This window comes from Piliocolobus tephrosceles, chromosome 4, assembly GCF_002776525.5.
Source record: "Piliocolobus tephrosceles isolate RC106 chromosome 4, ASM277652v3, whole genome shotgun sequence".
Taxonomy (NCBI): Eukaryota; Metazoa; Chordata; class Mammalia; order Primates; family Cercopithecidae; genus Piliocolobus; species Piliocolobus tephrosceles.
This window is the reverse complement of record NC_045437.1, coordinates 8,548,292-8,564,651: the sequence shown is the minus strand read 5'-3', so window position 1 is coordinate 8,564,651 and position 16,360 is coordinate 8,548,292. Positions and strand designations below refer to the sequence as shown.

Here is a 16,360-nt window from a genome sequence, read left to right as displayed (position 1 = left end):
AAATGCACGTTGTGATCTTATAACATTGGTTCAGGGTAGTTTGGAGACATGGTGGAGGCTCTCTGTGGAAAGAGGAAACTGTGCTTCAATCTGCCTACCATTACTCAGTTTTCTCCTTATCTGCAAAAGCGGATGTGGTTTGCTGGAACAGACACAGGGTGTGGAATGACCCCCTGAGAGTCATCTACTGGCTCTCTGAGGCTATGGTAGGCCCTCCTTGAAACACCCTCTGGAGTTGGGTCAAACACTTTCCGACAATGTTCTTGTTTAATAAGTCCTTGAATTGTTTCTTCTTCCTCCCACTTTTTCTTCTTTCTGTGTCATTCCTGACATCCGTGATAGCTGTGGTTTAAAGTTTCATCTCATCATTTATTGTCTCTCTAGTTGGTTCTGAAACCCCCCTCAGACTGTTCCTAAGTAAACCTGCTTACCACTCGCTGTGTAAAGATGACTGTCCAGCCAAGAGCTTACCATTTTTTTCTAAAGCAGAAAGTCAAATCCTGTTGAATATTGCTAGCATTTAATTGATTGTTTTCTTTTTGCAACCACTTTTTATTTTTTTTTTTCAGTATAGTGTAATACAGTGGTCCCTAAACTTTTTGGTACCAAGAACCAGTTTCATGAAAGATAAGTTTTCCATCAACTGGGGGTGGATAGAGGGGATGGTTGAGGGATGAAACTGTTCTGCCTCAGATCATTAGGCATTAGATTCTCATAAGACGTGTACAACTTAGATCCCTCACATGCACAGTTCACAGCAGGGTTCCCGCTCCTATGAGAATTTAATGCTGTCACTAATCTGACGGGAGGCAGAGCTCAGGAGGTAACATTCATTTGCCTGCTGCTCACCTCCTGCTGTGTGGCCTGCCTCCTAACAGGCCATGGACTGGTACTGGTCTATGTCCTGGGGGTTGGTGACCCTTGGTCTAATGGATTCAGGACTTTCCATCCCCCTTCGCCATTGCTAGTTATGTGAATTTAGACAAGTTATTAAATCTCTGGGCTTTAGTGTCCTCATCTATAAAATGGGAAGAATAGCACAGCACCTAGCTCTGTGGTTCTTGTGAGTTCAATGGGGATATAAAGCACCAAGCACAGATCTTGGCACAAGAATTAGCATTCTACAGATATTAGCTGTTTTATTATAAACTCAACCTTCAGCTGGAAACCATAAAAGATCTTTCTTCCTTTGTATCTTCTTATTTTTTGGCTCAGGACTTCTGAGAAACCGGAGCTATTTACTATGTGGTTTTCATGCCATTTGTCCCCAAGTTAATAGCAGAAGTGGGTAGTAGTGAGTATATTTGGTAAATCTTGGTGGACTCTGCCTCATGCCTCATGCATGTGTGCTGGTAACCTAAGACCCAGGCTAGACACCTTTGGACCCTTACGCCTTCTCTCTTTGTTTTCCCCACTTTAGGTAGGGTTTCTTGTTGCTGTTTTTGTTGTTGTTGCTTGTTTTAGTACAATTCCCAAACTTGAGTTTAGTTCAGCCAGGGTGCAGGACCCATTCCAAAATAATTTAGCCTCTTCTTTAGAATTAGACATGCCAGTGATGATTTTCTTTACACATGGTTTGGAAATTGTTCCATATCTTTGCTTTTGGGGCCTGCTTTATCAAGTAATTCTTTTTTGGAGACTTACAGTGAACACAAACTTAACTGCCCCCCCCCACCCCCAGTATTTTCTTTATGTTCCAAAAACACAAATGACAGATGTGTAATCTGCTGTTTTTGTGAGCATCTCTCCAGTATATTAAAGCGTACTATTATAGTAAAGATATCTAACCTCCATCTTTTACAATGTTATGCAATTTAAGTTTTTTTTTAATAGTCATTTAGGGTGAAAGCAATAGTGACTTAAGAATATGTTTGACAGTTTATAAATTAAAATCACCTCAGTATATTACTGGATATACTTCAATGACTTAACAATGTATTGTACTGAAGGGAAAAGTATCATACATAAACCATTTAGAATATTTGTTACATTTTAAAAATGTAAAGTGGGATTAAATTAAAACATTTTGTGAAAATATCAAATATAGGTATTGATTGAAAATTGACAATAGTTTTCCTGGACAGAATAACAGAGTAGTCAATGCCAACCCTTTGTCAATGTCTGAAGTCAACGTCTGCATTTCAGACCTTAGATGATTCCGTTTATGTGTCTTACTCATAACATTAATGGCTTATCTTGCAGCCACACATATTTTAGTTGTCCTGCCAGTAGCATGTTATTATTGCAATACAATTCTATCTGGAAAAGTACAAGGCCAATTGAATTGCCCCAACAAACTAATTGTCCCTGAAAATGTGTCTTTGTGAATATACTTATTGTCTGTATCTTTCCATTAATTTTGGACACCAAGGGTTACTGCTATATTTATCCTAGTTTGCACCATAAAATTAAGATACTTGCTGATTGAATGAATAGCATTTAGAAATAGAGAAGAACAAAACCTTGTGATTAGATTTTTAAAAGCAAATATTAGGGAGCATGTGTATCTCAACATGTACTATCTCTATTATCACTGATTTCAAACTGGAGGTTAGGAAGCTAAAACTTCAAATGCTCCATGTAAAATTCAGTTGAAAATGTATATTTCCTAAACTCCTAATGAGCTTGGTGATTAAGTAAAGGCTTTGTCATAATTTTGTCATTTCTTTATCCCCATTTTAAAGCTAATTGTGAGACCAGAAAACTACAAAGCAATGTCTCCATCCCAATACTCTTCCCTCCTCTAAATGTATTACCAAGCAACCCAGAAATCAGAAAATCAGAGTTGTTTTTCACCGTTCCATGGTCACCATAGTAACAGAAATTGCTAAAGCTAATTCCAGACACACCTTACAGTTTTAGTCTTTATTTTCATTCCCAGCAATGAAAACAGTTTTAAAGTCCTTAGTAAAAGCACATACCTTATGTCAAAGTCACAGGAATGTACATAAGTTAAGTCAAATAATTTTGTTGTCTTGCACACAAATAGGATTGTAGACTGCTATATTCTGAGTCACATTTCATCTTTTTAATCCTATTTTCTCCCTCTCTTTCTGAAGGTTATGTAAGAATTTGCAAATAAAGTAATACATATTGCTCTAAAATGTACTGCAAATATTTGCTGCCAATGTTTGATGGTATTAACGTCACATTAACTCAAGCCCTAATTTAGCTCAGGATACTTCAGTGTGCAGTCATACCAGTGCCTTCTCATTATGTAGAATCTGTGTATGACACTGCGTTTCCCAACAGTGTAGATCATTAAGCTGCTCACAGGGCCTCCCAATTGCCCTAGAGGAACCAGGTGTTATCTAAACAAAACCACGTCTCTTTGGATGAAGTACTGAACAGGCAAGACCAAAAGGGAATGACATGAATGCTGAGATTTTCTCCCTCTTTTCTGTTTTTTCCAGAGCCAAACTTTGTGTCATCTTATGACATCGGAAATTTTACCTACTTCTTTTTCCGAGAAAATGCAGTAGAGCATGACTGTGGGAAAACAGTGTTCTCCAGAGCTGCCCGGGTGTGCAAGAATGATATTGGTGGGCGCTTCCTGCTGGAAGACACCTGGACCACATTCATGAAGGCTCGCCTGAACTGCTCCCGTCCTGGGGAAGTCCCCTTTTACTACAACGAATTGCAGAGTACTTTCTTCCTGCCTGAGCTGGATTTGATCTATGGCATCTTTACCACCAATGTGTATGTAACTTGAAATAATTTTTCTCCCCTCTCTCTTACTCGTTCTGAATAAGTCTTTTGTTCTTTGACCTCTGAGGTTTTAAATTTGCTTTAAAGAAAATCTTTCTTATTTTACTGGGCTAAACAGACAAAAAAAGAGGACTTTTCAATGAACTACCTTTAGACAAACATACGTGATTTGTGAGACTGGTATTAGGAAAAATACTCCAAATCAAGAAAGTTTCTGTCAGTCTTTAGGATATAGCGACATTAAATTATTCTACTATAAATTGCTCCTTCCTGATTTGCCATTGTGTTCTGGACACTTTTTGAAATACTGGTACATATTATACGTATATTTTTTTCTATATGCATCATGCATTTGTGTATAATGAAAATAGTGTTGTCTGGAGAATCTGAAATCTTTGAGATAACATGATTCTTGCTTAAACCTTGCTCATATTTGAAAGGCACATTTTCCATAGCTGCATTTTATGTCAGTTATACTTTTAAAATATTTTTATAAAAATTCTAGTATGTTTTGTTTGGGGGTGGGACAGGGAGATACTCCTAACTTTAGAATGAACAATATTTGGGCTGGCTTAAGCCTAGGAAGTTTTCTGACCTCCTTCACTCTTAGTCTAGTGGACTATCGTATGTCCCCAAAGTTATTTCCCATCCTTAGCTGGTATGCTGTGTAAGACTCAACAGGAGCACGCGCCAAACCCAGGAATCAAGGATCACATTGAGACTCTGAGCATCACTTTCCTACACATTGGCTGTGGTGCTGCTGATCCTACACTATGGGTTCTGATTTGGATCACCTTTGAAATCTCTCGTCTTGTGACTTAACACTTTAAGCAAAAGCCAAATATTTGTATCCAAAGTAAAGGATCCAAATCTAGTTGGGTTGGAAGTGCTGATAAATGAGGTAGGATGACCAAAAGTCCTGAATTGCCTGAGATTAGCCTGGTTTTAGCATTGATGACAGCCCTGTAACTAAGGGCACCTCTATTCCTGGGTGAACCAGGACAGCTGGTCACCCTAGGATGTCCTCTCTGCTTCCTAAGTGTTTTAATTTACTTTTTCATCTCTTGGGCATCTGATGCCTGTCCATGAGTGGCCTTTCTAAAACATCACTTTACCTGCAGCTTATTTCCTCATTAAACTTCTCTTCCTGGTCTCTCAACTGCTTAACTTGGGTGTTAATATTTGCTTAGTAACAGCTTTTACCCCCCATGAAGAGTCTTCTTTCTGACATGAGGTTAGAAAAGTAAGGCTAGTTTGGATAGCTCCACACATACCCTTTACTCCCCATGGCCATATTTGTTTTCGTAAATCTGGTCTTCAACCCAGAGGTTATTTCTTCTCTTTGATAAGTTTCTTTAAAAAAATCAATCTACAGTTTCTGAAGTTGATTTTCTTTCCAAAACCTTGTTTAAAAACTAGTGTAGGTCGCACAAGATAAGTGTGCATTTGCTCAGTTGACATCAGTTTTATGCACAAGGAGAGTCCGGTTTACTTAGCTCCTCATTCCCCTGGCTCTGGGCAAAACAAAACAAAACAAAACACCAATTTCAGAAGTTATAAAAGTACCATGCCTGAAACATTCCAAGATGGTATATGGTCAATTTAGATAGTTGCAAAAATAAGTTTCAGACTATTCTGGACTATTTGTTTAGTGTTGCAAATTCCCATCATGTCAGAAGTCACCCAGTGTACAGAATCTATATTTTTAGAGATAGAAGCATCACATCTCCCCTTTCTCCTTGGAATACTAATTTGTGTTAGGTCTTGGGAATGCATTTCTAATATGCCCATCTCAAATTTCACAATATTTTCCACCTCCCTTTCGTGTCTCAGACAACGTTTGCTTCAAATAGAAAGAAAATGAGGATCAGAGATATTATGAATTAGAAAGCTATCTAATACTGGGCTGAGCTTCAGGGCTTAGAATATTGCTTTGCCTCTGTACATTCATCAAGGTTTCTCAGCTCTAGAGGAATGGGGAAAAGTGGGGAAAAGATAACCGTTCTGACTCCTTCTGTCCCTAGCACGACTGTGTAGTTTTCTCAATCACTTGAGTATGGGTTGGCCTGAAGGAAATGATGTGCTGCTACAGTGGAGTCTCTAAAGATTTGGCTTTTTTCCTAGATATCTAAAAATGGTGCTCACCATTATAGTTGTTTATAGTGTAGAGATTGTAGTAAAGTATTACTATGTATAGATATGGATATACAGATAGTAAAGTTGCTGTGGGGGTAGGTTTTTTTACTGCTCTTCTAAATTTTTACCTTGATTGCTGATAGAAGCCAGGTTGGAACAGGTGGCTGCAGGTCTGTCATACAAATGAGCTTGTTCATACTGATTCCAGCTTTAAGCCTACTCATTCTCAAGATCATGATCTAGACCTGGCCTGCCCTTGCCTGCCCACAGGTCTGGAGACCCTGTAGAAGTGAGTGAATAATTACTTCCTGTAGACAATCCCATCCTAGGAAAAGGGGGCAGGGCAGAGGGAGGAGCACAGTGGAGTCACACAGACTCACCCTTTGCCCCCAGAGCACAGCAAGTGAAAGGGTAGAGAGGCAGGCATGGGGTCTACTATACCAATTGTGCCCACCAGGGATGGCACAGGGGACGGGAGGAAGTGTTCCCACAACACTATTAAAGGATGCTCACACTGGCAACTACTGGGACATCCAGGGGAGTCTCTGGGTGACACCACAGCCCAGGTCAGCCCGTTCAGTCCTGGTGGTTGTAGTGAACAGAGAAACATATGCCAGCAGGAAGAAGAGTAGGTTCTTCCTTTACCTGGAAGCTGCCTGGCAACCTGGGGTCCCATGCAAAGCAGGTACAAATCCTGCTTCATTTCTCTGCAGCCTATGACTTGGGCTAAGCAACCTCTCTGTGGTACTGTTTTCTGATCTGTAAGTCAGGGTCTTCTCAGGATCTGGAGGTTCTCTGTGAGAAATTAGATGATCCCTATCAAGTGCTTAGCAGGGGGCTCAAGGAGATACTGTTATTATTCATAATATCCCCGCTTTGCCTGCCTCTGCACCTAGCCCAAGGCACGCCTGGATGGGATGTCCTGTGTGTAGCCATTCTTATTCCAGCATACTTGTTTTCTTTTCCTTATTAAAGTCTACTCACGTGTTCAAAGGCCAGTTTCTTCCCTGTCCTTGTGTTTTAACTTCTCCCATTCTCTCTAGGGATAATGAAGAGTCAAAACAGCAAACCGAACAAACCCATAGCTGGTGTTCACTCCTTTACTTTCCAGCGCCGGGTCCTGTATGCATCATGCTGGGCCTTGTCGTTGGTGCTAGACTTCTGGAGAAAATGCAGAAGGCGCTCAATACCCTCAAGGCCCTACCTTTCCATAAGGATGTGTTTACTGTCTGCTCTGCTGAAGCAGAATCCTGTCTACTTCACCCAGAGATATTGCAAAGGATTGGAAATCCTGACATTTGGAGCCAGCCTGGGGTTCAAGTCCAATTTCCTCATTTAGTGGCTGGCTGACACTGGGGAAGGGTCTTGTCCTCACTGTGCCTAGTTTTCCTTACCTGTGAATTTCCTTCACCTTATGAGGATTAAATGAATGGGAATTAGTAAAGTCCTTGGAATAGTGCCTAGCTCCTATTCAGTATTTATCAAATCAAACAAATACAAGGTAGGTATTTCAGTTTTGGAGTTTGTTTGACCTTTCCTTTGATGCAGGAAAAAAAAATGGATGAGAAGTGCATGTAGTATTGTCTCAGAGCAAGAGAAAATATATGTAAGCTTTCTCCTTTTATCTCCACTTCCCCTTCGAGACCCCAGACTGAGTTCAAAATGTGAACTTACTTAACCAAATGATGTTGCTGTTTCCATACTTAGTCAGAGGGCACTGACCTTCTGAGGGCTCCCATTTATGACTTACTTCCAGAGCCTGAATTCTAAATTACGACTTCAGGATTTCATGTCAGTGCTATGTCAGATTTTTCTCTTTGACCCTTTGAATTTAAAATCTATTTTAAATTAAAAGAAAATATGAAGAGTCAGTCAGTCACTTTTCATAAAATACTTTGAGTTGATTTTTTTTTAAAGGATGACAAATAAGACAAATATCTGGGTTAAAATACACGCACAGACACACACACACACACACATACACACACACAACAGCTTGCCCTGCTGCCGGGCAAAGTGACCAGCTAGGTCAGGAAGGGAACTGCTTGAGGCTGATGAAAGATGCCATCCGCTGGAGAAGAAAGTCTTTTTCTTCCAGAATTTGAAAGGTGAAGCAGATAGCTCTTCAGAATCCCCGTGGCCTCTGTTGCAGCTGAGTGAATTAATCCTGGCTGACAGAATTACAAGTGTGGTAAACGCTAACTAGCCTAGCTTCTATACCAAGATGTTTGTTCCTCCACAGGGGAGTCCCGTTCACACTCTGACTTCATCCTTTTGGGATGTTTAAGAGACTGTGGCCTTGAGACCTCTGGAAGCTGTTCCAGGTCACAGCTGCTGCCTACTCCATGGGGAGGTCAGCAGGTGCTGCGGAGCTCTCTGATTGCCTTCTCCTCTCTCTCCCTCGGCTCCCAGGAACAGCATCGCGGCCTCAGCTGTGTGCATCTTCAACCTGAGCGCCATCGCACAGGCCTTCGCCGGGCCCTTCAAGTACCAAGAGAACTCACGCTCGGCCTGGCTACCGTATCCGAACCCAAACCCCAACTTCCAGGTAATTTTCAGGGGGCAAAGGGGCACCGTCGACATCCCCCATGAAGAATGCAGAAGCCTTGTGTAGACAGGCAAGGGTAATTTAAACCGCGGTGCATGCACCATGCAGCTGTCTCCCCGGCCCCTCACGGACAGCCCCACACTCTGCTGGCTAATGTCAATAGACCGAGGCCTTTTGTGAACTGTGGCGCCTGGACCCAAAAAGGGCCTTTTGTCAGCTGTGATGCCTGAGACTGGGCGGAAAAAGGCCAGCATTCTGCAGCAGGTTAGGAATCCAGGCTTCAATTAGTACTAATGATGCTGGGCTCTGTGTCCTCAGAATCTCTGATCCCTAATGAATGACATTCTAATGAATGGGGTTCAGGGCACAGAGCAGTGGAGACACACAAACAGGATTAGAGCGCTAATTGGCAAATGTGGCGGGATTCCCTGTGGGGAAGGACAGAATGTGATGCAGGCAGCTGAGGAAAGAAGAGGAGGTGGAGGCCCTTCATCTGTTATCACAAAACTGCAGGAGGTTCAAGCTTCCAAGGCTTTGTGAGGCATCCATCTCCCGGTGTTCAGAAGAAGCTGGGACCTAAAGAGATGAAGCAATTTACTCATGTTTGGTGAGCTGGCAGGTGTATTAGTCAGCTTGGACTGCTGTAACAAAACACCACTGACTGGGTAGCTTAAAAAAGACACATGTATTTTCTTACAGTTTTAGAAACTAGACCTTCAAGACAAAAGCGTGAACAGGGTCATTTTCAGGCGTGGGCTCTCTCTTCCTGGCTTACAGGTGGACATCTTGCTGTGTTCTCACATGGTGGAGAGAGAGAGACACTTTTGGGGTATCTCTTCCTGTTTTGCACGGGCACCAGCTCCACTGGGCCAGGGCCCCACCCTTATAACCTCACTTACCCTCATTTACTACCATTAAGACCCCATCTGCATATACAGCCACACTGGAGAGTAGGAATTTGGGTGGTTTATAGACATTGGGTCCATAGCAGCAGACTTCCCTGGACGGCCTTCTGACAGCTTTCTTAAGATCATCATCATCATTATTATCATGGCTGTCATTTTTAGCACCAGCAAGTCCCAGACCCTGTGCTAGATGCTTCAGATAGATCAGCTTACACACTGGCAGCAGTGCTGTGGTGGGTAATGCCTTCTCCATGTGCAGGGTAGGACATTGGGCCTGGGGCAGATCACCTGGCCAGGCCACACAGCTGATTAGTAGCCGAGGGAGGATCCCAACCTCATCCTCAGATGCAAAATCCTAGCCTATTCCAACTAAATGACTATTAGTTACTATTACTAATCAGTGGTAGAAGTGGGTCCTGGATCTGGAACTCCCACAATTAGGAGTATGGAAAGGTTCAATGATTTGACACTTTACTTTGATTTTTGCAAGGACCATTCAATTATGGTTGTTTTGAAGGAGTTTTGTGTTTGTTGTTGTCTTTAAGTTTTTGAAGGAGCATGGGATGAAAAATAGGATGGCTGGCTTACATGTCATCTTGCCGTGTGCTGCTTTCCTTGAGCAAATTCTGTGCATTTTTATCACACATCTATCTATTATGCATCTTTATTGCATATTTCCATCAAAAAAAGGGGAGAGGGATAAAAATGCATACATATAGTTTAGGAGTTAATTTTGATAACACTGATTAATGTGCATTGTTTGCTGTATAAAATATTTGATAAATACAACTCCTAGGGGCTGGACACAGAGGCTCACGCCTGTGATCACAGTGCTTTGTGAGGCCAAGGCAGGAGGATCTCCTGAGGCCAGGATTTTGAGCCACGCCTAGGTAACAGAGTAAGACCCTATCTCTACAAGAATAATAATAATAAAAATTAACCAGGCATAGGGGCACACACCTATAGTCCTAGCTATCTGGGAATCTGAGGTGGAGGATTGCTTGAGCCCAGGAGTTCAATCAGTGAGCTATAATCCATCCACTGCACTCCAGTCTGGGTGACAGAGCAAGACCCTGTCTCTAAAAATACAAAAACGCATCATTTATTTGGGCTTTCTACGTATCACATGTTGTGTAAATGCATATTTTGTCTCATTTTCTCCCTTATGTACAGAAAATACTCCTTTTAAGAAAGTCCTTTGTATAATAAAATCCTGAAGGTTAAATAATTAATAATGTTTACTGTATTTATAATGTATTTTCAATACACTGATGTTTTTATTGCAAAAGTCTTTACTGTGAACAGCCTGGCTTAGTAAACTTCGTAGCCCCTTACCACCTCCAGGCAGTGGATAACTTGTAGCCCGTTCATTTGGATACATTTCCAGTATAGAGCAAATCTCATTTCCTAAGGCCAGGAGCGCCTGGTTTTATAATGCCACTGTCACACTGAAGGGCTTCCTCTCATTCAGGGATGGAGGCCAGTCCGTGTAGCATAATGAATGAGGCATGCAGAAATTGGCATGTGTTGGAAGCTTGCATTGCTGAGCTGCTCTTCTCTGAGTATTATTTAAGACTCCAGTGGAGCTCAAGTTACAGATGATGGTGGTTCTTCCTATAACTCCTAGTACAAGTATGTAGCAAGTGGTTTCTTTATGTTTACTCTATTTGATAACCACACTGGCAAAGTATCCTCACTGACATTCATGAAAACATCCAGACTGGCATAGAGTGAGAATTCAATTCGAACTAAGGATCCCTCCTCAGACATGTATAAGAGGCCTTATGTTTGCAATAACCCACAACGGAAAGTGGTTAGATTTTTAAAATTCTAGTTTTTCCTACTGACATTTAGAAGTTTGTGCAGTACTTACATACTAGAAGGAGCTAATTAATCAGAGAAGCAGAGCGCAGATTTGGATTCAGGAAGAAGAATGGGTTAGGCGAGGTGGTGCATGATATTTCAACATTTAATATAGAAATCTCAAAACAGTAACAAAACAACAAAAAGTATCATTTTTCTCAGACAAAATATATAAACCACTCTAGGTGGTGCTTCAGAGACCCACCCTCTTAGAGGCTGCAGTCCTCAAAGTCATCCAGACCCTGGCCCTCAGTAAGACACGCAACAAAATCACTGATGTAAAACGTCACCCAGGCCCAGTGGCACAGCTGAGCTGTGACAGACTCCAGAATTTCCTGTGCAACTTTGATTAGTGTCACTCAGAAAGGATGGAGTTGAAATGGACAAATAGACCCTCAAATGTAGTTAAGTGGATGAGGAGGCAGTTGTTGGAGGAGCAAGTGCAGGGATCTGACCCTGTCCATTAGGACCCTTCTATATGCAAAGCAGGTTTTTGTTTTGTTTTGTTTTGTTTTGTTTTGTTTTTGAGATAGAGTCTTGCTCTGTTGCCCAGGCTGGAGTGCAGTGGTGCGATCTCAACTCACTGCAACCTCCACCTCCTGGATTCAAGCAGTTCTCTGCCTCAGCCTCCTAAGTAGCTGGGATTACAGGTGCCCACCAGCACACCCCGCAAATTTTTGTGTTTTTAGTACAGATGGGGTTTCACCATCTTTACCAGGCTGGTGTTGAACTCCTGACCTTGTGATCCACTTGTCTCGGCCTCTCAAAGTGCCGGGATTACAGACGTGAGACACCACCCCCTGGCCCACCCAGCATGTTTGCATCAAGATGCAAGGGAGTGAGTGCACGAAGGGGCTGATTAAACTGGGCACTCCTGCAGGAGGTTAGGTGATTGTGGGCTTGACCACCATGTGCTAGTGTGCTAGAACAAGAATGGATTTGTTGTCCTAGAAACAAGCAAATAAACAGAAGTGCAAATATTTATTATCATTTAAAAAAATAGTAGAATTATGGATGAATTACTTGAAGAGAGGTTGGCATGAAAACTGGTTGTGGATTGTAGGGCACATGAGATCTTGGCTGTGCTTTTACTATTTTATTGTTTTCTTCTTGCATGGTGAACCCAGGGCGTCACACCGTGCCCCACACAGACACAATGGGAGTTCAGCATAAAAGGCAAGGCTAGAAAATTTTCAGGTGTTAAGAGAGCTTGGTGGGTTGCTTACAATCCAATACATAGGTTCTATAACTCTTAATACTCTTCCAACTATTTGAAATAGAAGCACTGGATGGAGTATTCATTATAGCCAGCAAAAAGAAACCAAGAAGTAGCAGAGTATACCTCAAAACCAATTATTGGCAATTCTGGCAGTCACAAATAAGATTGATACAGGTGACATATACATAAAGATGACAAGGCATGGTGAGTGATCCTGCCTCACCCCTGCCACTGACAACTCCTTGTTAGGTCTCCAATTTCTCTGAGTTCCTTAAGAACAGCAAGAGATTCTCATTTTTATATTACGCCTCCTGGTTTTCGTGCTACCAATTTTTTTTTTTAAACACTGTACTTACAAAACATGACCTGTGTGCAAACTTCACCCAGAAGGTAGGCAGCTCATTGCCACTGTACTTTAGATGTCACCACTGATTTCAGGAATGTAAACCATCACACAGAACGTCATGCTCAGAACTGGCGCTCACCTGTGTAGACATTAGATCAAGCCTAGTAAAGCTCTTTTTCATTTTACAGAACATGTGTTGACAGGTAAGGACACGTCCCTGACCTCCAAACGTTACTGTTCAACACTGTAATTATAAGAAGACTTCCTAGCACATCCCCTCACCCCCCAATTACGACTGCTCGCGTATTCACTCAGTGTTTCCTTCCCTTCTTTGTTTATACACTCATTTCCCTCTGGTCACTGAAACCCAACAGACCATAGAATTGCTGTCCTGCTCCAAGACCAATGCATTTACCATTCACCATTCACCATGAGTTTGAATGGCTTCTCTTTAGTGCCAGGCACATTGTCTTGTTCTTTGGCATTTATAAGGACTTTCAGTTAATTTACAAATGCTTTCCATGGATCATCTCAGCTGGTCTCACAGTAGCCCTGAGAAATGAGCAGAGTAATTATTTTCCTAGCCACTGGACAGACAGGTAAAGAGACAGACACTGAGAGGCGAGACCTCACCTCAGACCATGTGGCAGGAGAGTTACCACTCACCTGATTCTGTGTGGCTTAGAGTTATGAAGCCAGAGTAGCCCTCGGGTCACGGCAGGGCGGAGCCCCTCACCTAAACTCACACAGTCTTTGCCTGTGGAACATGGGGTGTCCCTGCAAGGGTGTGATACTCAATTAAGCCTTGGACTGGATGCATGAAATCCATTTAACTCTCAGATTCTCTTTGTCAACAACCATCCTATCATTTTATGGCATATGGAGCATTTCATCAAATGCTGTAAAAATATTGTCAGGCTGGGCGTGGTGGCTCAAGCCTGTAATCCCAGCACTTTGGGAGGCCGAGGCGGGCGGATCACGAGGTCAGGAGATCGAGACCATCCTGGCTAACACGGTGAAACCCCGTCTCTACTAAAAAATACAAAAAACTACAGGCGGGCACCTGTAGTCCCAGCTACTCGGGAGGCTGAGGCAGGAGAATGGTGTGAACCTGGGAGGCGGAGCTTGCAGTGAGCTGAGATCCGGCCACTGCACTCCAGCCTGGGCGACAGAGCGAGACTCCATCTCAAAAAAAAAAAAAAAGTCTACTTTTAAAAAAGCAATTTCCCTCGTACACATTTGTACCTCTCACCTGTTATAAAACCTCATATTAGACATGACATGTTACAAACAGTAGTTTCAGGTGGCATGGGCCTGGAAATTCTTCTCCGTCAAACTTACTTATGTGAAGTTCTACTGGGGATCAGTCACCATTTGTACCAGGAGTTAAAGTTTATGGAAAGACGTGAGAAAGGTCGGTAGCAGTTTTCTGATTCTGAGCTTGGCCCTAATAAAGCCGTGCTTTCCTTTCTATCCCTCTTTTTACCTCATCCTTGCCAGCAACAGTCTTATATAACACCTGCCAGCCTCCCCACCACACAGCTCTGAATTTATTTCCCAGCATTGTACAGGGCTGATTTTCCCCTTGTATATCCCCAGATTCATCTCCATGATGCTTGCTCTATCTGAAATACCTTTCCTTCCTTCTTCCTTCTTTATTCCTTTCTACTCTCTTCTCCCCACTCCTCTCCTTTCCTTCCTCATTTCCCATTCTTCTTATAAATTTGCCACGCTCTTTTCCATATTCCTGGACTCTAAACCTTTTTAAATAATTTCTTCTAATTTGAAATACAAGCTCAAAGCAATAAGGCGAGCACAGTATTTTTGTCGCCCATGTGAATGCTGTTCTGCTTTACAGATTAGAATGGCCTAATGCTATCACCTAGAAATCTGTGTCTTGCTTACAGACCCCCTGCTACAGTAGAAAAACTAATACATCTATATGAGAGTCTTGATTGTTGCATTTTCAATTTGCCACATGATTTATTAGACAGATATAATAGTATGTGTTTAGCCACGCAGCTTTCAAGTGACTCGACAGAAAAGGAGGAGTTTCTATGCATCTACTGTTTAAAGTTAGCAATCACTCCCACTTTAATTTTTTTTTTAACTTCTTCTCAGTTCATTTATGAGGATGTTGGGAGACTCCCAAGATATGAGTTCAAATCTAACATGAAAAGGATGCTAAGGATAGGGGCTGCAGGAAGAATGGAGAAGCAGACATGTTTGCATACTTCAATCATGGATTGTGGCTTACTTGATTTCCAAGTGACTCTCCAGCTAGGATGGCCACAGCCAGCTGTGGGTGTCCAGGCTGCTGGCTCTGGTAACCCGGCCTGTCTTCCCTTGCAGTGTGGCACCGTGGACCAGGGCCTGTACGTGAACCTGACCGAGAGAAATCTGCAGGATGCTCAGAAGTTCATTCTGATGCATGAGGTGGTGCAGCCGGTGACCACAGTGCCCTCCTTCATGGAGGACAATAGCCGCTTTTCCCACGTGGCCGTCGACGTGGTGCAGGGCAGAGAAGCGCTCGTCCACATCATCTATTTGGCCACAGGTAGGAGCGCTGCCCTCCTCTGAGGGGTTTTCTACCATCTTCTGATTTTGTGTTTTAGATTTAGATTCTAAACATGCAATTTCAATTTCAAGCTTTACGTCTGCTGTCTCTTTCTGCAACCAGCAAAACCCGTGATGCTCACTTATCTTCCTCAGCCTCTGTGCCTCTCTTTGGAAATCTCAATTTATTTTCACTACATTAGTCATAACTTTAATTGGAAAGACAATGGCTTGTTTCTTTGCTATTATTCCTCACATATTCATAAAATAAGTCTTCTTGGCAAGACCATTTGAATTTGGATAATTTAAGACAAAGGTATGCTTTGTTGGAAGACATTGCTGGGTGAAATATTATCTTGGGATTGTCATGGTGATTTCTCATTTGTTCAAAAACAGTGCCTTCAGCAAAATATTTGCGTGGATGGCGGTGCATGGCACTGTTCAAAGAATATGTTTTGGGGCATAAATAATGGAACATTTACAGCAAATATAGGCAGCGATACTTTCAAATTACAAATAACAATTAGATCTCTTCAGTTTCCAAAGAAACTAGAGTGTAGAAAGCATGTTCCATGTCAGTTTATTACACAGACAGCTCTGAGTGTGTGAGGCCAGCCTTAGGGACCTGGCTCAGCTCCTGCCTTCAGGTCCCCAGACAGAGCCATCTCATGGTGGAGTCTGCCCCTCCTCATTCTTTGTCCAGTGTTCTGTATAATTGTCATTTCTCATGGAGCACAATTACTGTTTTTGTTGCTGACAATAATATATATTTTTGTTGAAAGAACTTCTCAATTCCAAATTACATATTTACCACATATTTACCAGTTAGTTGTTTTTTTTTTTTTTTTTTTTTTTCCATGAAGTTGCTACTATGTACTGAACCTTTACTATTTATGGAGTTCATTTGAAGCACTGGGAAGTAAACTGGTGAACACACAGGCATCACCTGCCCTGCTGAACCTTACGTTCTAGTGGGGCCAGCAGATACTAAACAGACCAGTCAGTAAGATGCCAGGGAGGTGATGGCGAGCAGAAACAGCAGACATGCAGAGAGGGCTGTGGCCCCGGGTGCCCAGCAA

The 16,360-nt window shown here is 42.3% G+C and overlaps 1 protein-coding gene across 1 annotated transcript in view; it reads left to right on the top strand.

Annotated features, from left to right (window-relative positions):
• SEMA5A (semaphorin 5A) overlaps nt 1-16,360 on the top strand; it is a 510,195-nt gene that overhangs the window by 340,210 nt on the left and 153,625 nt on the right. Inside the window, exons 9-11 of the mRNA XM_023218224.2 lie at nt 3,414-3,699; nt 8,257-8,392; nt 15,078-15,282. Of these exons, the coding sequence (XP_023073992.1) occupies nt 3,414-3,699; nt 8,257-8,392; nt 15,078-15,282 (627 nt within the window). The remainder of the gene's footprint in view (nt 1-3,413; nt 3,700-8,256; nt 8,393-15,077; nt 15,283-16,360) is intronic.